This window comes from Ovis canadensis, chromosome 2 (genome assembly GCF_042477335.2).
Source record: "Ovis canadensis isolate MfBH-ARS-UI-01 breed Bighorn chromosome 2, ARS-UI_OviCan_v2, whole genome shotgun sequence".
NCBI lineage: Eukaryota > Metazoa > Chordata > Mammalia > Artiodactyla > Bovidae > Ovis > Ovis canadensis.
In genome coordinates this window covers 97,254,722-97,277,168 of record NC_091246.1, presented here as the reverse complement: position 1 = coordinate 97,277,168, position 22,447 = coordinate 97,254,722, and the positions used below count along the sequence as shown (strand labels likewise).

Here is a 22,447-nt window from a genome sequence, read left to right as displayed (position 1 = left end):
GAGAACAAGGTTTTGAGCTATGACGTTTTATCTGGTTTCTGGATCTGTCACTAGAAAACTTTAGTCACCTCACCTTTCTAGAGTGTACCATTTTGTTGTATGTAACATGAATGGATTTTAATAATTCACTGTTTCTAATAATTCCCCTAAACTTGGGTTTTGCATGGACCCTTAAGGTTCTCAGTATTTAAAATTAATTTGATTATAATATTACTAATATTATTCAAATAAGTATACCCATAAAGCAAAATATAAATCAGATATAAATCTTTAATACTGATAAAAATTTAAAATTAACTCAAAGTAAGAATTTCCTCCTTTTGGCTTTAATTGCTTTGGTTTGCCATGATTTATTTTGTTTGATTCTATGAAATACAAAGAGATAATGCCTTCATTCTAAAATAAATAAATAAATAAAGTGCTTTCATTATATTTTTATGTTCTATCTTTTCAAAAGTAATGTAATGCATGTTGAAAACATTTTTTAAACCAAAACACAATTGATAGAGTGTTGCTGGATATTTATTCTAACACTTATTTTGTTATATTTCCTTACGATCTTTTGTTTGATGCATAAGGATATTTTCCCCTTTATTATATTCACACTATAGGTATAAATTTATATCCCACTTTTTTCACTTAACATTTCTGCATGTATACATTTTCCAAGTTGTTAAATATCTCCTATAACCATGATTTTAATTCCTATATAATAGTCAATTTAAGGAGATGAATCACAGATAATATAATTACTTCTCCATGACTAGACATTGTTTTATGCAATATTCCAGCATATTAAATAGTACAGTAAAATGCATCTTTGATGTTAAATTGTAATTTGGTTCCAATTTGAGAAAATTGAATCATTAATTTGTTTACTGGACAGTTTCCCTGCAAGACTATTAACTGTTTGAGAACAAGAATCGCATTTACTCAACTCTACACCCATAGCTCTCCGCCTTGAACATAGAAGGTACTTGTGATATGTTTACTGAGCTGAACTGAATGTACTTTTTTCGACAGTCCTCCATTCTTTTCTGGAGAAAATTCAAGAACTCATTTGGCATTCATCAGTTTCCGTTCAGTTCAGTCACTCAGTCATGTCCGATTCTTTGCGACGCCATGGACTGTAGCACGCCAGGCTTCCCCGTCCTTCACCATCTCAGAGAGCTTACTCAAACCCATGTCCATTGAGTCGGTGATGCCATCCAACCATCTCATCCTCTGTCGTCCCCTTCTCCTCCTGCTTTCAATCTTTCCCAGCATCAGGGTCTTTTCAAATGAGTCAGTTCTTCGCATCAGTCATCAGTTAGTTGCTAAAATAAAGGAAAATCCCCAAGTATCTACTAAAATTAGAGGCAAAATCTATCGAGTGTCTTGGGATATAAAAATTATGCATTCTTAGCTTTTTTGCCGTATGGCTTGAAAATAAAATCATTTGCTTTCATTTTCTCATCTACAGAGTTGCTAGAAAAATGATACAATTCCTATCACCCAGGAATCAAAAAATGACTTAATTATACCTAGTTATACTAAGTCATTATTAGTATTATTAATATGACTTAATGTTCTTAACAGAATAGGCACATAAATGGGAATTTTAGGTGCAATTCTCTATCTGGCAAAGATAGTTATATCTATAAGCACCAAATTTGAACCGTAATGTGGCAAGATATGGTTTTTTTTAACATTTGGAGAAATACAAACAAAACAGCTGAAAGTAAAACTACAATGATATTTTAAACAGATAATTTTCCAGGTGCCTACATCCTTTCAAGAATAACTTATAAATAAACAATAGAAGCTTAAAATATATCCATGCACACTAAATTGTTACTTAATATCGCAATATATTGGCAGAGAATAGCTAGCTACTCACCAAGCCTACTCCCTCTTCCTCATAGGCACATAGCTAAACTTCATTTCCCAGACTCCCATGCATAGGTGTACCCACACGACTGAATTCTGGCGAGCGAAATGAGAGCAAACACGACGAGTGCCATTGTCAGGTTTGGTTCATGAAGACCTCTTACCCAGAATCCTCTTTGTCTTTCTCCATCTGAAAATAATGGAGCATGGCAAGGACTTAAAAGAGCTAGGAAAATGTGGAGCTATGAAAGGCACAAGCACAAGTCCCTTCGTGTTTTCCTGAAGCAGAACTAATAAACCTCTGGTTTAAATACTGTATTCCAACAGCTAGAAGAAATTTATATTTGTTCATTTCCAGAGTGTTCCATATGGGATTTGAGACAGCTATCTTGTCTGAGGAGCTTTCAAAAAGGTCTGGGTGACTGCAGCACCAACTACTTAAAAGCAGGTCATCTCCAGAGGGAGTCCCTTCATTCAGGAATACCCACACTTCAGAGTCCAGTTTTTCATGGAACAATAGATAAGATTTAAGAATCTGAAGGGGAAACTACTTAACAGAATTCTTCTCTATTTGATCTTATTTTCCCAAGTAAAATTCCTTAATAATAAGAAATGGCCCCCTGTGGTCCCATATTTCATAGAGATTGGCCCAGGTGGATCCTGAGGGATAATTACCACAGAAAGGCAGCCAACCTTTTTTTCATTCCGTAGGGAGGCATTTATTTTATAGCTCTTCCTAACTCTATTGTCAGAGGGGTTTAAGTAACTTATTAATAGGAATTTTTGCCCAAGATTGTGGTCACCTCAGTTTGCTCATTTGTAATATGAGATACTTAACAGACATTAATATCTACCTTAATAAACTAATCCAGTGCTTCCAAATTGCATGTCCCTGAAGGCAACTCTTTAATCGGGAAATGTAAGTACTCTTTTCAGTTGAGAGTTTACATGCCTAGGAGATATCACTTAATAATGTTTCTCTTTCTCTGAATAATAACAATATTACTAGTTACTGTGTATGGAGCTCCGACTTCATATACACTCACATTTTATTGTTATGATAACCTAGTAGGTTACCAGGGAAGCCCAAGTTTAGCTACAGTTATTCCCATTTTAGAGGTAAGAAAACTGAGACTAAGAAAGGGCTAAGATTTAAACACATTTTTATTATTGCAAACCTAGGTTTTTAGCCATTACCTTATACTGCCGTATAGATTTGAAGCACTTCATAATATATTGGTGAGACCATCAGGCATCTTGAGCTAACTACCCTACATTTAATAATATTAATTTCAAAGAGATACATCTCAAAGCTACACAAAAACCATTTTCATCTCTCAAAGGTTTAAGTAGAACAGGCATCTTCTTTATGTCCAAGTATTCTATGTAGGCCAAAAAGGAGACTCAGAACTAGAGCAGAAGAGCCAATGATTTGCACTTCAAAGAGATCAAAATAAACACAAGAACAGAGGGCTCTCTGGTTTCAGGAAAGATTAAACAGAAACTATTAATTGATGACTTAGGACAAGCTTTGCTAATTGTTTACTAGTCACTTGAATACAAAATGAACTCATGTTTTGAAGTAGATACAGTCCAGTGGAAAGCTGTTTCAGAACCATGAAAAAATATACCAAAGCATAGCCCAGAGGGAAGATGAGGGAATTTTGTGGTTTTCTCTGTTGTTAAAAGGAAGCATTACTATTAAATTTTTTTTAACAAAAATAGTTATAGTTGCTATTTCTTTGAGATGAGTTGTATACAGTGAAAATGTGTGAGAAAGGATGGGAGAAGTACAGGGTAAAGGGTGAGAACTCTGCCTTTGAAGTAAAAAGTGCACAGAAATACTGGCTCCATAACTGACTGTGAAAGTGAAGTCACTCAGTCGTGTCTGACTCTTTGCAACCCCATGGACTGTGGCCCACCAGGCTCCTCCGTCCGTGGGATTCTCCAGGCAAGAGTATTGGAGTTGGTTTCCATTTCCTTCTCCAATACATGGTAAATTGCTCCAGTTGCGTCCAACTCTCTGCGGCCCTCTGGACCATAATCTGCCAGGCTCCTCTGTCCATGGGATTCTCCAGGCAAGAATACTGGAGTGGGTTGCCATGCCCTCCTCCAGGGGATCTTCCCACCCCAGGGAGAGAACCCATGCCTCTTAAGTCTCCTGCATTGGCAGGTGGGTTCTTTACCACTAGCACCACCTGCACTGTTACTGACTAGGGCTGTATAATCTTAGGCAAATAACTCACAAGCAAGAAGGGTGCTTACCCTTTCTTCACAGGTCAGGAGGTAAGTGCTTCACCTGGCTCTGCTGGAATCCTTCAGTTTTCCACTGTAGTTAAGGGCACACCATGACTTTGGTCTGACTTCTTCCTAAGAAAGCTAGAAAATAATTGTTAGGCTTGATTGTCTCTCTGTGGCTCAGGAAAGGAAGCTGCTACTGTACTGGGGCTTTTCTACATTGATGGGTTTTTACCCATGATTTCTACACATGAATTTTCCCATGCCAGTGTGGGCAACATGCATGAGAAAGCCAGTATGGACGTTATATAGGCCTTTACTATCATGTCATCTGGGAGGGTCATGGGCCCTCAGGCAGTCAGTTCAGTTGCTCAGTCATCTCTGACTCTTTGCGACCCCATGGACTGCAGCATGCTAGGCCTTCCTGTCCATCACCAGCTCCCAGAGTTTACTCAAACTCATGTCCATAAAGTCCGTGATGCCATCCAACCATCTCACCCTCTGTCTTCCCCTTCTCCGTTTGCCTGCATACCTCTCCTGAATTAATTATAAAGGGAAAACAGAGGGGAAAATTTAAGGTGCTGTGCACCTACATCCATGAGTCCTGCTTGTCCAGTTTACTAGCTGTATGATTTCACATAAATTTCATTGCATGAAATCATATTAACAGCTAGTTTTCATATATAGAGAGAGACTTTAAATCAAGTGGTAACTGCAAGCATCTAACAGTCTCCATTCAAGTGACTCAAGATCAAAATTTTATCTTTAGCTATTTACAGAATTGGTCATCTGCATATGATTAATATCTACAATGGTAGATAACTGTTCACCTACCTGCATAAGCCACTAAGTAATTTTATCACCCCATTTGTAATTTATCACCCCATTTTGTTTAGAAAATATCATCAGATATCCTCCAAACTTGGCTTTCATGTTGGCCGTTTCCACTTCCTCCTTGAATATTAAAAGAAGAGTCTTAATGTTGAAAGTTTCCATTTCCTCCCTATCAAAAATAAGTTGAGAGAAAAAAGGTAAAAATACTTTGGAGAGTAACTAGAAATCACATAGGATAATTTTCATTTTGCAGAAAAACCGTTCAAGTCCAGTGTTCCCTACTAGGTTGGGGACTTTGGGGTTCAATCTCAAGTTCACTCAGGTCCTTCAAAGAACTTAGGTAACCCTGGTGACTTCCACAACTTATGCTAAAATTGATTTCTCTTGGTTTTCAAATGTTTTATACAACTGTTCACAACTCTTCAGTATCTGATTTGGACATAGACCGGTATTTATGAATTTATGGTTTTAGACACCTGAAAGTTATCTCATATATTTTGGACACTATTTTTTTTTTTATTAAATCCTTTACTTTCTTTTCTTCCCCCAACTCCCTCCCTCATCACCCACCTCTCTTCACTTGGGAAATAGGTTCATTTATTTATTTCCAGTAAAGCTATCATTTGTTTGTGCGAAGGTTGAAAGAGATTTCTGTGCTATCCATTTATTGTTGCGTGCCCTTGTTAAGATGCCAGTCAGGAAACTAAATTAATCATAGAATTCTCAGGATAAGAAATTTCTCATCACCTTAGCATCTATCAAAGTAGCTGTCTCTCTTCTAGGTTTTCTTTTTAAACAACACACAGCCATCATCATTTTTTTCTCTTCTCCTTTATGTGTTTTTAAAATGATAGCTATTGGAAACTCCTTTTCTCTTTATAACTGTATCATCCTTTAGAGGATTTCCTTGTTCAGTATCTCCCAAATCTGTCTTCAGAGGAAATCCATGTCTCCTTGGCAACACTTTATGCTCTGACAGATACTGTTTCAACAAGCCATTCTCCCATTAAAATAATTACGGCAGTCACCTTACACACACCACCTTTAATCATCACATTTATCCTGCTTTATGACCGCAAATTAGCATACAAAATACTGAGAATCATAGATATTGTATCAGCTTACCCAGTCTCATAGCTAACAGATGTCAAACTCAGTTACATATAGCACTCAAATATTGTTCCTGTTTTCCATTGTGAAGCCCTTTGGTTTTGTTTGTTTTGTGCTTTAATACAATGAGTTGCAAAATATACTCAGCACACAAAAAATAGAAGCAAGAAAATATCCCAGCTTCGTACACTAGGTTTAAAAAGGCACTTATCATTGAGCCAAAAATCAGAATTAGGATCAGCCTTTGATCAGAATTAATGGAAAGGCCCTAGCTGGCTTCCTGCAGATTTTAGACTCCTGCTTTACTCTTAATGAAATGAAGTTCATCTTATCAGACTGGTCACAGTCAGACATTGCGAGCAAGCTTTGATTGTAAGACTTCCGCTGACAGTGGAAGCTAAATGGAGTCAGCAGTTTGTCCCTCTAGACTAAAACTAAGAAGTATTGTGATAAGAATAATAAAGCACAACCTTCCTGCACAGTTTCCAAACTATATACATCCAAGAACTGTGATGAAATATGGCCTCATATTATCTAATTCTGCTTAGCTGAAATAAGTAGAATGGAGGAGCTGCCCAGAAGTGAAAGGAGCTTATCTGCTGCCGGCTTGCTGAGCACTTATCCATCCTTCTTTGTGATGGCCCTTCACTTTGGAACCAAAAGAACAAATTTTTAAGGAAAATGATACTCAACGCTGTATACCTTAGTTGAACTTTCTGGTTGAGTTGCAGCCGTGGTTAAATTAGACACTGTCATTTCCATGTTGGACACAGAGCCCGATTAAGGGATCCAAACAATGAAATAACATTTTCCCAAACCATTACTGAAATAAACCAAAAATAGGTTGCCAGTTATCTCATCTAAGTGGGGATATATAGATCACGCAACTCTACCAGACAAAATGACACTCAGCAGTAGAATTTATATAGCTCATTCTTTATCATAAATCAAAATGAAAAGCACAAAATGTGTAATAAAACTTCCATCTTGAACATAAAATCTGTAATAAAATGTACATTTTCCCAGCCCTACCAAAGAAATACCCCCAAAAGCATCTGAAAAATTTTACTTTCAAAGAGTGGAAAGTCCTTCGGCCCAGATATCTTGACCCAGTGACAGACACATTTGAGAAACTTGAATTCCTCATCTTGTTACTGCTAAACTTGCCATCTCAGTGAATGACACCAGGTCCCATCCAGTTGCCAGAAGGCTGGAACTCATCTTTGCCTCTTCTCCTCCACCCCTCACAGTCAATCCATAAAGAAAACATTTCTATTCAGCCTCAAAACACCTCTTGAATCTGTCCACTTACTGGAGACTACTCCTGTGAACCTGCTTTGTTCTGGTTCGAATAATGCAACGGCCTCCTGAGTTTCCAGCTTCAAGGTTTCCCCTCCTGCAAGTCTATTTTTCATGGCAGTCAGATCAATCTTCCCCAAATGTAAATCTGTTCATATCACTCCTTAGCATAAACCACTTTAATGGCTTGCCATTGCCCTCAGGATAAAGTGCAAACAGCTTATCACAGTTTACAAGCCCCTTGTAAATCACTCCTCTAATTACCTCTCAGCCTCTTTTTCCCCTCCATTTCTCTTCTGGTTTTGCTCAAACCATTCTGGACTACATATTTTAATTCCCAAATCACAGGGTGTTCTCCATTGTTCTCATGCCTCTGCACATGCTATTCCTTTTGTCTGGAACTCACTATACCTTCCTGTACCAAGGCTGGGGGGATGTTGTGAATGAAAATATACTGTGGCAAGTCTACTATATATTTTACCTGAAGCAATTTGATAAAAAGTATAAATAAGTTGTGGTAATTAAAGATGTATACTCTAATTCAGACAGAAACAAATAAAAATAATGTAAATAAATACAGAAAGAAGAATTGCAATGCACACTTAAAAACTGTACTTGATCTTAGCCAAAAGGCCCAGAAGCAAACATACTTTTTAAAACCTAATTGTTTAAAACAGAAGATAGGAGAATGAGAGAAAAAAAAGAATTCAACTGACAAATGGCCAACATATAACAAAATGGCATGCTTAAATGCAGCCATATAGTAATTATATTTTATTTAAATGGAGTTAGCAACCTAACAAAAGGCAGAGATGCTCTTTAACTACAAAGATACCAATATGTTGAAAGTTTCATATGGAAAAATATATACCATGGAAACATTAAGCTTGAAAAGCTAGAGTTGCTGTATTCATCATTCAAAATAACTTAAAGACAAAAAGTATTACCAGAGACAAAGATGGACTATTCATGATAAAAAAAAAATCACTAAATCAGAAATTAAACATCTGCTTAATATCAGTTTCAAAATATGTAGGGGAAAAAAGCTACAGAACTAAGGAAGTTGTAGACAAATTCACAGCTGGAGATTTTAACACATATTTCTGTTACTGATATATAGAATAACATAGGAAAAGTTAAGATTTTTGCAATCCTTATTAACATAAGCAACCATATTAATCCTCACAGTGTTTGTGGCCCACTATACCACCAAACGGAGAAGGCAATGGCACCCCACTCCAGTCCTCTTGCCTGGAAAATCCCATGGATGGAGGAGCCTGGTAGGCTGCAGTCCATTGGGTCACTAAGAGTCGGACACGACTGAGTGACTTCACTTTCACTTTTCACTTTCATGCATTGGAGAAGGAAATGGCAACCCACTCCAGTGTTCTAGCCTGGAGAATCCCAGGGACGAGGGAGCCTGGTGGGCTGCCATCTATGGGGTTGCACAGAGTCAGACACGACTGAAGCGACTTAGCAGCAGCAGCAGCATACCACCAAACAGCAAATACACATTTAAGTACAAATGGAATGGTCAGAGATTGATCCTATGCTGGTCCATAAGACAATCTCAGTAGATTTCAGAAGGCTGACATTTATTGGTAAAAATAAATAACACAGCATTTAGAAAAGACCTAAATATTTGGAAGTTAACTCAAAATTATACTGTCCATAGATCAAAGATGGGAACAGAAAAATAATTTTGAAAAAAATTTTGACTGATGTCTTTTTAAGTATATTAAATTTTATGAAAGGATATAAAATGCATGAAGGGATAGTTATAATTTTAAAAACTTATATTAGAGGAGGAAAAAGGCCCAAAATTAGTGATATAAGTTTCTACCCTAGGAAACTTTAAAAAAAAAGTTCAATAAAACTGACAAAATTCTAGCAAAGCTTATCAAGTAAAAGGAAATGTACAACTTACCAATATCCAGAGTAAAAGCAATGACCTACAGAGCTTGAAAGAATAATAGGGAAACTTTGACTTCAGCCAAATAAAATTCATACCTTGATGAAATAGACAAATTCCTTAAACACATTACCAAAATTGACACAAAAAAGAAATAGAAAATCTAAATATTTCAATATCTACAAAGGAAATTGACTTACACTTCAAAACATTCCCACAAAGAAAACTCTTAAGTTCTTTGGTTTCACAGGTAAATTCTATTAAATATTTTAGAAATAACAATCCTATACCAACCCTTCAAAATATAGAGGCCAAAGAAATATTTTCCAACTGATTTTATGAGGTCTCTATCACTCTGATACTAATACCACATAAACATATCACAAGAGATGTAAAAAACCAGTATTACATAAACATATCACGAGAGATGTAAAAGAGAAAAAATTCTCGTGAAATAGAAAAATTATTTACCAAATACTAGCAAAACAAACCTAATAAAATATGTGTGTATATACACAGACTTCATACAAAGTGGGGTTTATACCAGGAGTTCAAAAGTGGTTTAACATTATTTGCCATGTTGAAAAATACAGAAAAATAATACGACCATTTCAATAAATGCAGAAAAGCATCTTTCAAAATTCAACAACTCATTTATGGTAAAAAAAAAAAAAAAGAAATCTAGTTAACTAGGAAGAGAAGAGAACTTCTTCAATCTAATGAAGGGCATTTATTAAAAAAAAAAAAAACACTAAAACATAGCCAACATCAAACTTAATGGTGAAAAAAAAATGATTTAAGATTGGAAACAAAATAAGGCAGACAGCTTTCAGCACTTCTATTCAGCATCATCTTAGAGGTAATAGCAAACACAGAAAGGTACAAAAATAAAGGCATAGAAGTTAAAAAGGAAGAAACATTTGCTGAAGGAAACTGAAGTGAAAGTGAAGTTGCTCAGTTGTGTCCAACTCTTTGTGACCCCATGGACGGTAGCCTACCAGGTTCTGCTGTCCATAGGAGTTTCCAGGCAAGAATACCAGAGTGGGCTGCCATTTCCTTCTCCAGGGGATCTTCCCAACCCAGGGGTCGAACCCGTGTCTCCTGCATTGCAGACCGACGCTTTACCGTCTGAGCCACAAGGGAAGCCCGAAGGAAATTAAAGACCTAAATAAATTGAGAATACCATTATATTCAAAAACTGAACATTGTCACACTATCAGTTCTCCACAAAAAACTATAGATTCTACTATTACATATTTCCAGTCTTCCTATATTATAGACAAGCCTGCACCAAATATCTATGCACATTAGTTAAATTATTTCCCTATGATACATTTCTAAGAAAAAAGAAAAGGTCCACCCTCTTTTGGAGATGGCACACATGTTTATGGTATAGATTGTGGTGATGATTTCATGGATATATACTTATCTTCAAACTCAAATTGTATACATTAAGTACGTACAAGTTTGTGCAGTTTCTGTATGTCAATCATTACTCAGTAAAGTGGTTTTGAAAATGTTTGAAAGGAAAATGGTTTAAAGGGATGAACATATTAAACTTATATGTATCATTTAACCTCCTCATTGTTGTACCTCTGTCTCCTGAAGGTTATACCAGTTTATATTTCCTCTATCAGTGTCTTCAGTCACTAAACTTTGTCAATCTGATGGGCAGAGGTGTTATACTCCTGTTTAATTTGTATTTCTTTGCATTGTGAAGTTGGTCAGCTTTTCATATATTAGCTGCTTTTAGCTTTTATTACATTCATTGCCTAGTTTTCTATTGACATCTACCTCTTATCCTTATGGATTAATAAGAACTGTTTGCTTTCTACTGTGCTTAATCCTGTATCTATTATAAACCTAAAAGATAATCTCCATTTTAGCAATTGCCTTTGTGTGTGTGTTTACTTGCTTGTTATACTGCTGCTGCTGCTTGTTATACTAATTTTTTTTCAAATGCACACAGATGAATAGATTATTCTTTTCTTTCATGCGTGCTAGCTTTCATCATAGAAAAGGTTTTTCAATTCTATTATTATAAAATTAAAGAATTTTCTTCTGGTATATTATTTGTTCTTGCATTTTAATCCCTCATCTGGAATTTATTGGAACCAGTGAAGTTGATGTACAACTTTTCCCACTAAATTCCTAGTTATTTATATTTTTCTCTCTGGATTAAAATGCCACTTTTCACATATGGTGACTTCTCAAATATATTTAGATAAAATTCTTTACTGTCTGTTTCATTCACTGTGTATTTTCATGCCAGCATGATGCTAATTTTTATCATAGTTTTGTAATTTATGTTTAAATTTTTCATGAGTGCTATTACTAATTTTTGATGTTTCTGCTTAGTCTATTTATATTCTTCCAAATTAACCTGAGTTTTTCAAATCCAAAAAAATTCTTCACACTGTATTTATTGAGAATTATCTTTATAATTTGAAATATTTCTATTGAAATATATACTATGTCCCTCTTTTTAGTAAGATTTGTTTCCTCATTAGTGCTGAATGGTTGTAATAGTCTGTGTATTTCTTAGTTTATTCCAAAGATTTGACTTTTTCAGAATTGCTATGACTGGAATAATCTTATACAGTAATATTTTCTAAATGATTCATATGATTCTAAATAATTTTAATATATCAAAATTATTTTTATTATATAATGTTAATTTACTTATTCTCTTTGTTCTAATAATTTCTCAGTCAATTTCTTTTGGTTTTCAAGACAGACTTTAGTTTGATCTGCAAAGAAATATTGGGAAAGATGTGGCAAAATTAAATCTTCAGTTCAGTCACTCAGTCGTGTCCAACTCTTTGCGACCCCATGAATCACAGCACACCAGGCCTCCCTGTCCATCACCAACTCCAGGAGTTCACTCAGACTCACGTCCATCGAGTCAGTGATGCCATCCAGCCATCTCATCCTCTGTCATCCCCTTCTCCTCCTGCCCCCAATCCCTCCCAGCATCAGAGTCTTTTCAAATGAATTAACTCTTCACATGAGGTGGCCAAAGTACTGGAGTTTCAGCTTTAGCATCATTCCTTCCAAAGAACACCCAGGGCTGATCTCCTTTAGAATGGACTGGTTGGATCTCCTTGCAGTCCAAGGGACTCTCAAGAGTCTTCTCCAACACCACAGTTCAAAAGCATCAATTCTTCGGCGCTCAGCTTTCTTCACAGTCCAACTCTCACATCCATACATGACCATTGGAAAAACCATAGCCTTGACTAGATGGACCTTTTTTGGCAAAGTGATGTCTCTGCTTTTCAACATGTTATCTAGGTTGGTCATAACTTTTCTTCCAAGGAGTAAGCGTCTTTTAATTTCATGGCTGCAACCACCATCTGCAGTGATTTTGGAGCCCAAAAATATAAAGTCTGACACTGTTTCCACTGTTTCCCCATCTATTTCCCATCTCCCTCTAATTGATTTTAGTAGCACTTTCTGCATTTTTGCTTTTGTCCTACATTTTGAGGCCACTTTTTCTAGTGATTCACTATTCAGTTTGTTCTTATCATTTTTATGGATAGGTGTGTTTAGATATAGACATAGTTATATATACATAGACATATGTAAACACTGATTGAAGATTTATACTCTTAAATGATTCAGGAGTGAATGCTGAAGTTTTATCAAATGCCTCTATATCTAAAAACATTAAACTACTTGCCCTTGAGTAAACATGGTGTCCGTGGATGAAGCACACCCCTGGGGATCTCAGGTTCATGCTTCTTCATAACATACTTCTCACTATTCAACTGAGCAGTAAGTTCAGCGTCTGCTTAATGACATACATTTAAAACATAGTTCCAATCTTGTCTGATATCTATTTAATTTCAGCTTAACAGGTTTAATGGGTTTGAATTTGAATACGAAAAAATGATGTTCATTTATTAAAGACTTTTTTTCTTAAAATAATGACTCTTCCCACTCTTACATATTTAACCCAAAAAAATCTTAAAGAATTTTCATCCTCATAGCCACTATGATGCCTCATACCTATGATAAACATGAAGAGTTCCGGGAGATTTTGAGGATTTTTTTGTTTACCTCAAAAGAGAAAAACCTTTTATAAATCAAAATTTGCTGAACTCTGAAAGAGGTACATCTTCTAGTTAAAAGGGACTTTTGGTCGCTCAGATGGTAAAGTCTCTGCCTACAATGAAAGAGACCCGGGTTTGATCCCTGGGCCTGGAAGAGTCCCTGGAGAAGGAACTGGCAATCCACTCCAGTATTCTTGCCTGGAAAATTCCATGGATGGAGGAGCCTGGCAGGCTACAGTCAATGTGGTGGCAAAGAGTCTGACATGACTGAACGACTAACACTTTCACTTTAACAGAATATTTACATATGAAGGTGAAACATGTCAACCTCTTTCACTGAATGTAACTTTGTTTTGTCCTTGGAACCCAAGGTTCGTAATGTTCAGTGAAGCTTCTATTCGCTTCATTTTAAAGAGGATGACATCACAAACATCAGGGACACAGACACTGATTCAAGCTGCATAAATGTCCTCTTAGCCACTGACCTCTGCTTCTGTCCTTTAAGTTCAAAATAAAGCCTTTGGTGAAATGTATTGTTTTGCACCAGTCTGTGCCAGACACTATACTAGTCTTTCGAGAACTCCATGGACAGAAGAGCCTGGAGGGCTGCAGTCCATAGAGTCGCAGAGAGTTGAACATACACAGAGTTGTTCAGTACTGAAACTGTCATAACTCTAGAAAGGTACTATCACTGTCCCTCTTATTTCCATTTCACAGCCAAGAAAACTGAAGTACAGGGAGGGGAAATATTAATAACTTACCCACGACCCTGTTAATGATGGCAGCTCTCAGGTTTAAAGGTCAGATCGGACCTGCAGCCCTCCAAATCTAAGGTCTTTTCCATTGTACTCACTGTCTCCTTTATGTCTCTTTACCTACCTATTTCCTAACTCAGTTTTTCTTCCTCCCTTCTCCTGCAGGCCCGTGACCAAGGTGTAGACTAAGACGGGGAGTCATGCTTCACACGGCCTTATCATGTTGGCAGCCATTCCTGGGTCTGGCTGTGGTCTTAATCTTCATGGGATCCACCATTGGCTGCCCTGCTCGCTGCGAGTGCTCGGCCCAGAACAAATCTGTTAGCTGCCACAGGAGGAGGTTGCTCACCATCCCAGAGGGCATTCCCATCGAGACCAAAATCTTGGACCTCAGCAAGAACAGGCTGAAAAGCATCAACCCCGAAGAATTCATCTCTTACCCTCTGCTGGAGGAGATAGACTTGAGTGACAACATCATTGCCAATGTGGAGCCAGGAGCCTTTAACAATCTCTTCAACCTGCGTTCCCTCCGCCTGAAGGGCAATCGCCTGAAGTTGGTCCCTTTGGGGGTCTTCACAGGCCTCTCCAACCTCACCAAGCTTGACATTAGTGAGAATAAAATTGTCATTTTACTGGACTACATGTTCCAGGATTTGCATAACCTGAAGTCTCTAGAAGTGGGGGACAACGATTTGGTTTATATATCACACCGGGCCTTCAGTGGACTGCTTAGCTTGGAGCAGCTCACACTGGAGAAATGTAACCTCACTGCGGTACCCACAGAAGCCCTCTCACACCTCCGCAGCCTCATCAGCCTGCACCTGAAGCATCTCAATATCAACAACATGCCCGTGTATGCCTTTAAAAGACTGTTCCACCTGAAACATCTAGAGATTGACTATTGGCCTTTACTGGATATGATGCCTGCCAACAGCCTCTATGGTCTCAACCTCACCTCCCTCTCCATCACCAACACCAACCTATCCACCGTCCCCTTCCTTGCCTTTAAACACCTGGTCTACCTGACCCATCTGAACCTCTCCTACAATCCCATCAGCACTATTGAGGCAGGCATGTTCTCTGACCTGATCCGCCTCCAAGAGCTTCATATAGTGGGGGCCCAGCTCCGCACCATTGAGCCTCACTCCTTCCAAGGGCTCCGCTTCCTTCGTGTGCTCAATGTGTCTCAGAACCTTCTGGAAACTCTGGAAGAGAACGTCTTCTCCTCCCCGAGGGCTTTGGAGGTCCTGAGCATTAACAACAATCCTCTGGCCTGTGACTGCCGTCTCCTATGGATCCTTCAGCGGCACCCAATGCTGCAGTTCGGTGGCCAGCAGCCCATGTGCGCTGGTCCAGACACTATCCGCGAGAGGTCATTCAAAGATTTCCACAGCACTGCCCTTTCTTTTTACTTCACCTGCAAAAAACCCAAAATCCGTGACAAGAAGTTGCAGCATCTGCTTGTGGATGAGGGCCAGACGGTACAGCTGGAATGCAATGCCGATGGAGACCCTCAGCCTGTGATCTCCTGGGTGACACCTCGAAGGCGGTTCATCACCACCAAGTCCAATGGAAGAGCCACTGTGCTGGGTGATGGCACCTTGGAGATCCGCTTCGCCCAGGATCAAGACAGCGGGATGTACGTCTGCATCGCTAGCAATGCTGCCGGGAATGACACCTTCACGGCCTCCTTAACTGTCAAAGGATTCGCTTCAGACCGCTTTCTTTATGCCAACAGGACCCCTATGTACATGACCGACTCCAATGACACCATTTCCAATGGCACCAATGCCAATACTTTCTCCTTGGACCTTAAGACAATACTGGTGTCGACAGCCATGGGCTGTTTCACCTTCCTGGGAGTCGTGTTATTTTGCTTTCTCCTCCTTTTTGTGTGGAGCCGAGGGAAAGGCAAACACAAAAACAGCATTGACCTTGAGTACGTGCCCCGAAAAAACAACGGTGCTGTCGTGGAAGGGGAGGTGGCTGGACCCAGGAGATTCAACATGAAAATGATTTGAGGGTTGGCCGCTCCAACTATTGTTTCTGTGTCATTGTCTGTAACCAGTGAGCCAGCCTGGCACAAGAAAAGTACTAGGTTAAAAGGCAGCTTAGTGCAGCTTCCCCTGTGTCAATGCAGGGTCCGCAGAAGCAGGAGGACTTGTGATGGAGACGCTCCACCTAGAGGCAGGCAGGCATGTGTCAGAGCCCTTCACACAGTGGGGTACTAATTGTTTGCATTGCAAATACTGGCATTCTGGGGATCTCAGTAATGAACCTGAAGCTTCGGCTCATGCTCACGGACAGTTACTCAACCTTTTCTACCACTGCAAAAACAGAAGAAGAAATCAAAAGGAGCAACCTACAATGTAGGATTTACGTATTAAAAAGACACATTTGTCTAAACCATACTCGACAGAAAAATTTGTATCTATGATTCTCCTTTGTTAAAAGCCTTGCATCATCCCATACTGTTGGTTCAACACCACAAAGAAATCAATATATTCTTTACTCTTCTCTCTTTTTTTCTTTTTGGAAACATATATGCTGTATATGTTTTAAAGCAATATGAATGAGAGGTTGTGCTTTTTAGTTACACACCACTATCGACCCAAGTGTGACTTCACCTTCCTTTACATAGAGATAACCCTGAGACTAGATCCCTGGAGTTATGGGTGGATATATGTGGAGAGATGAGTTTTGTCTGATGTAGGATGCCAAGAGATAGGACCCAAGGCAAAAATGCCCAACTCTGTTAACTTCTGTTATTATAAATAAAGGCATGTGCCTAGTTTTGATACAGAATGGAATATTTTTTATACTTGTGATATCACACTGGACCAGTTTACTGTAACAAAGCCTTTGGTTTCTCCAGAAAGTGGTGTGTCACTGTTTACACCCGTAAAATGCAAGGTAGGTGTCAATAATGAAACTTTTTCCTTTAACCACAACTCGATTTTACTTTCATCAATTGCTACTAAGGGAAGAGGATGTGATGTTTATATCTACTCCTAGGGTAATATTCAGCTCATAGCTAAGATCAAAAAAATTCAGATGTGTAAAGCTCTCTGGATAATAAGTTCTTCTCAGATGCCAACAGAAACCAGGGCAATCCATACAACTAAGGATCTGTTTTAAAAACAATGTTGTCTGAAGGCTGGATCACTGCCAGTTTGAGGGGTCATCTGGCTTACTGCACCTCTGAGGTTGTCTATTCAAATACTCTACACACAGTATCATCTTAAATGCACAACTCCAGGGTGTCTCCCTGCTTCCTTTCCAAGGAGATATTGATTTTTATTTTGAAAGCTGTCTGGAATCTGTCTTATTTTTAAAGAAGTGGCAAAAAGCAAGGTGGATTTAAAAGCACTTACTGATATTATTTTTTTTCTCCACTGAGGAAAAGCTAAGATTTACCCCTATAAATAGGTTAAACTATGCTGACACTTTCACCCCTCTGAATGAATTTGTCCAATTCAGTTTGTATTAATGATTGTTACTCAAGTGAAAATATTATAGTGTAAAAAAATGGCATCATGCCATTCCCACCAGTGATCTGGTTCAACTGAGACATAATTCCATTTGGCTGAAGGCTGAGTCAGTGGTTTTCAAAGCATATACAGCTGACCCTTGAACGTGGGAGTTAGGGGTGATGACCCCCTGTGTGGTTGAAATCTTCATATAACTTATAATTGGCCCACAAGTCTGCATCCATGGATTCAACCAACCTCAGATCACATAGTATCAATACTTGTAGTATATATGGTTGGAAAAAATTTGTGTATAAGTGGACCTGCACAGTTCATGCCCAGGTTGTTCAAAGGTCAACTATAATCATATGATCTGGGAAAGCACTGACTATAGTGTATTCATGACATGTGATATATTTAATTAGCATAGAAGAGACAGATTTCTACACTTTTCACACTTTGAGAAGAGCCTTAAAAAGAGCACCCTTTGGTACAGTGTGTAAGCTGGAATAGAAGGTGTCTGGCATTTGTTTCTTGACATATCACATTGGAAGTTTAACTTCCAAAGAGCTGACTTTTTGAGTAACTTCAGTAAAATAAAAGTGACCCCAGTAAAAAAGTGACAGGTCCAAAAATTGTTTTGCCAACTGGATAGCAGCATGTTTAAACATAGTTCTCCCTTAATAAAGGGTGGAAATGAGATAGAAAGATTGAAGAATGGACTGCCTGAGTAATTTTTCATTTGACTTTCCTGATGATTATCATAGACCATTTAGAAATTCATTTTCCTCTTATGGAAATTACCTTATTTATATCTAACAATGAGTCAAGATCTGCTATAAATTCTATCACAGTTCCAACTTGTATGGAAATGGAACAGAATCTTTCAATTCTAAAATGAACAAAGTTAAAGTAGACTGAGTCTTCATGTCAATGTATGGCAAAACCAATACAGTATTGTAAAGTAAAATAAAGTAAAAATAAAAATTAAAAAAAAGTTAGTGGAGAATACTTTGTTTGGAATAAGTATTTAACTAATTGCCCAACTGGAAAAAAAAAAGAGAGAGAGAGAGAAAGAAACATTTAGCAGTTAATAACAGGGCTTTGAGATTCTGCTATTTTCTGTCAAAATAAAAGTGGACCAAAAAGCTTAGGCAAATGAAATTGGATTAAAGTCAACCCATCCATGAAAAGATTTAGTTATTATTCCACAGAAAGTAAAGAGACTGCACTTTCTTGGGGGTTTATATACTGTGATCCCTGGAACAAGTTATTTAGGATATTAATAAGTGTTCTTTCCCAAAAAGTCTCATAAACTAATAAGTTGGGGAAATGATGCATGCTGTAACAACCTCTTGGAGGTTCAATATATATTTGAGCCAAATAAATCTTCTAAAAAGTTCAATAAACATGTTATTTAATTTTGCTTACCTTGAGGTTTCTCCAACTTATTTGAGCATGAGGCACTTCTTTTCATGATATAACTGTTAAACATCTTGAAAAACTAGAGCTTCGCAGAACCCAGTTCAGTTAACACTGGACTGGAGTTATACTCTTCTGAATTATTCCTAAACCCAATGTTTCCAAGAAGAGTAAAATTACTATTTGAATTGGGTTCCAATGGATTACAAAAAGTATGCCACTTGGATGAATGATCTGATCATACAAATGAACTGGCCAGAAAGTTCTAGCAGGAGCTGTGACTTTGTCTGAAACATCATAGTAATAGATTTACAAGTAACTGAATGGCCACTTAATTTTCTACATTCTATCTGTTCAGATCTTGGGTTCCTTTTTATAACTGTAAAGCTTTGATCTTGGGTTCCATTGACTAGAACTTTGACGCTCTAGTATAAAACTTCACAAAGGGAATTTTCCCTTGTGACTTCAGCTTACCTCTTTATTAGATCCAACTAGACTGCAACAAACAATAATATCTTACATCAGCACATGGGACAAATTTTCCCCTAGTAGTTATCTAGGGGTTATCAGTCTTCCCAGAGTATTTTTTTTCAAACTATCCCAAGAAGAAATACAGTTGTTTGGCTCAGCATTTAATTCTGGGTTGACCAGTTCTCTGTGAATACTAAGCATCTTCAATGAAGTATACTCTCTAGGCATTAAATTTCAAGAAGAAAAATTCCCTGGCTAAAGACCTAATTGAGAAAATTGATCTATTCTGTTAGAGTATGATAACTCAAATGATTTGGCCTAATGTGTTTCTGGCAAGTGATTTCTCCCTTTCCAAATTCTCATGTTACTTTTTAAAATTTTTCATTGCATTTATGAGTTTTTCAAATATTCTCAAAGTTTGAAAATGTAACCCTAGAATTGCCAAGACTTGTACTTCCTAGTCCCAGAGGACATTTTCATAACTCTAGCTTTGCTCAAGTTTCTCAGAAATTTTTTTTATCACCAACAGCCCCCACTCCACACCCCACCCAGTAGTATAAAGGCATTCAGGATTTTCTCTACAGTCTTCAAGGTGGATTCTTTCTCCATTGTTTGGTCAAATCTGTTCTCTTCAGTTCTCAGAGGAGCCCAGAAATTATAATCTTCTATGATTTTTTTTTAATCATTTAAATCTCACCTGCAAATCTTAAATTTTAAGCCTGACTTTTGTCACTTTCCATAACTCAATCAGGAACAAATATATAATATAAGGTAGAAAAAAGAGGCTGTAATCCTGGAAAAGAAAAATTTAGTGGAGCCCCATGTAAATTTACTTACCCTTCTAGGACCTCCCTTTATCTCCACACCAAGACATTTGCTTTAACTTCAGTAACTGTGCTCAGAAGATATTCAGCATCACAAATATGTCTTGAAGCTTTCTAGGGAAAAAAAAAATCATTTTCAACTTAGAAGGCTAAGTGATGACCCAAAAATATATATATATATCAAAAGTCTAAAGAAAGGTTGGAGGGAGACACTTGAATCCACTTTAATCCTATTTCCTTTCTAATTTTTATAGTTATCTTCTTAACTGAAGAAGCATCGTCTTTAACTTTCATCACTGTCTTTTTATCCCTATTACCTATGTCCAGGTCACCTTTATAGAACTCACAATAAGCCATTCCAAATGGACTTTGTGCCATGTGAACCTAGTAACAAAACATGTGGGGCCAAAGCCATTCATTCTACACGGTACTTAGGTAAAGATTTATCCCTTTATTCCTGGGAGTAAAGCCTTAGAAACATTCCCCATTAGACCAAGACATCAGGTGCCTGGTAATTTCCATTGACTTTCCACAGCTGGCTTTAAGAGTCCTATCCTTTCTACTAAAATCCTTGCTATTTTCTGAAGGAGGAGTTCTGGAGTTATCCTTGCAGTTGTGTATGGAAGGCCTTGAGGGATGAAGTATTGTCTGACTTGTTGATTTCTGAGTTCCACATTAAGTAGCAGAGTGTGCTTCCTAGTACTTTGGCAAACATTTGACATAAAACTCTGTTACTCTTCCCCTAACTCCTTCAAAAACCATTCCACGGGGAGCCTTCTCAGTCTCACTCCAGCAAAAGTCCCGCTACAGGAAAGGACAGTTTCACAATGAACAAGATCAAAATGTGAACTGCTTCACCACAATATTTAGCTAAATTACCTAGCAAAAAAGGTTAAGGAGCCATAGGCCTGGATTGGCAAGATTTGGCCAAGTAAACTGCATTTTCCATCAACAATGAAAGATAGGTTTCCAAATCTGACATTGGCTTTTCTGTTTTGATAGCAGTAAACGTAGCTGAATATTTTTTTTTTAGTTTTTTATTTTTTTAATTTTAAAATCTTTAATTCTTACATGCGTTCCCAAACATGAACCCCCCTCCCACCTCCCTCCCCATAACATCTCTATGGGTCATCCCCATGCACCAGCCCCAAGCATGCTGTATCCTGCGTCAGACATAGACTGGCGATTCAATTCTTACATGATAGTATACATGTTAGAATATTTTCTCAAAAAACATCAGAGAATGGAAACTGCTTACCGTGTTATAAGCTTTTCAACAGGTTGTCTAGGATAAATGTTTGCACCAAAAAAAAAAAAAGACAATTAGAAAGTTTGTAAAAGCTTTGATTTTCTAAAACAGGCCTGAACTGAAATTGATGTTCCTCTTCCAAAATATGGGAATATGATCAAGACAAACTTGCATGTACCCCAGACTGCCCTTCTCCAGTTGGCCAAAGTCTTTAAGACCTCTTCTCCCTCCCCCTCCCCCACCTTCTCCCTAAGAACATGCTGAATAGGAAGGAGGAAAAGAGCATGGGCCACTGAGTCCCCTGAGACAGCTCATGGAGACAGGAAAGCTTTGGTACCCCCCCAATCCTGCCTCCTTTCCTGATGCCACCACTGAAAGGATCCCTCATTCTCCAGCTCTCCCTGCCCCACCACTGTCATCTCCCAGCTGCTGTCACACCCTATCAATGAATGTTTTCTCGAGGGAAAAGTCTCCTTTCATTGGTACTCAGAAATTATTGAGTAATTGTTAAACCGGAAATTGCTTTTTTTTCAAAAGCCGTCTAGCCTATCTCACAGAACACTTAAAAGTTAAGACTTACCATTCACATAATTACAAGGTGACAGCAATCTGCAAGTTGAATGATTCTGATTTTTTTTTCTCTCTCTCTTTCAGAAGCAGGTGGGTTGATATAATGCCAGCCTTAAATAGCAGCTTTATTTATAGCCTTAGCAGAATGAGCAAAGAGCTGGCATAATCAAGAGAGTACTGCATATTTTAAGGAAGGCTTTACCTTTAATATGCAAAATAGCCATTAGAAGACAACAAAAATGCAATTGTACATTCTCCTAAATTGGTTAACTGTATTAATTCCAATAAAGTTCGAAAGATAACTTTCCATCCTACAAATGGGTCAGAGTCAAAGATGTATCTATCCTACAAGGACAAAACAGAAAATGCCCC

At 37.8% G+C, this 22,447-nt stretch overlaps 1 protein-coding gene and 1 long non-coding RNA gene across 2 annotated transcripts in view; one reads left to right on the top strand and one right to left on the bottom strand.

The window, feature by feature from the left end:
- LINGO2 (leucine rich repeat and Ig domain containing 2) overlaps positions 1 to 16,871 on the top strand; it is a 1,426,386-nt gene extending 1,409,515 nt beyond the window's left edge. The window contains exon 7 of the mRNA XM_069574164.1: positions 14,235 to 16,871. Coding sequence (XP_069430265.1) covers positions 14,270 to 16,090 — 1,821 coding nt within the window. The 5' untranslated portion in view covers positions 14,235 to 14,269 and the 3' untranslated portion in view covers positions 16,091 to 16,871. The remainder of the gene's footprint in view (positions 1 to 14,234) is intronic.
- Positions 505 to 21,541, bottom strand: LOC138432699 (uncharacterized). The gene is made up of 5 exons (XR_011253949.1): positions 21,515 to 21,541; positions 20,270 to 20,370; positions 4,135 to 4,248; positions 1,880 to 2,059; positions 505 to 1,316 (listed from the first exon to the last, which is right to left on the bottom strand). It is a non-coding gene; the product is annotated as an uncharacterized lncRNA (long non-coding RNA).
- Positions 21,542 to 22,447: the final 906 nt, after the last annotated feature.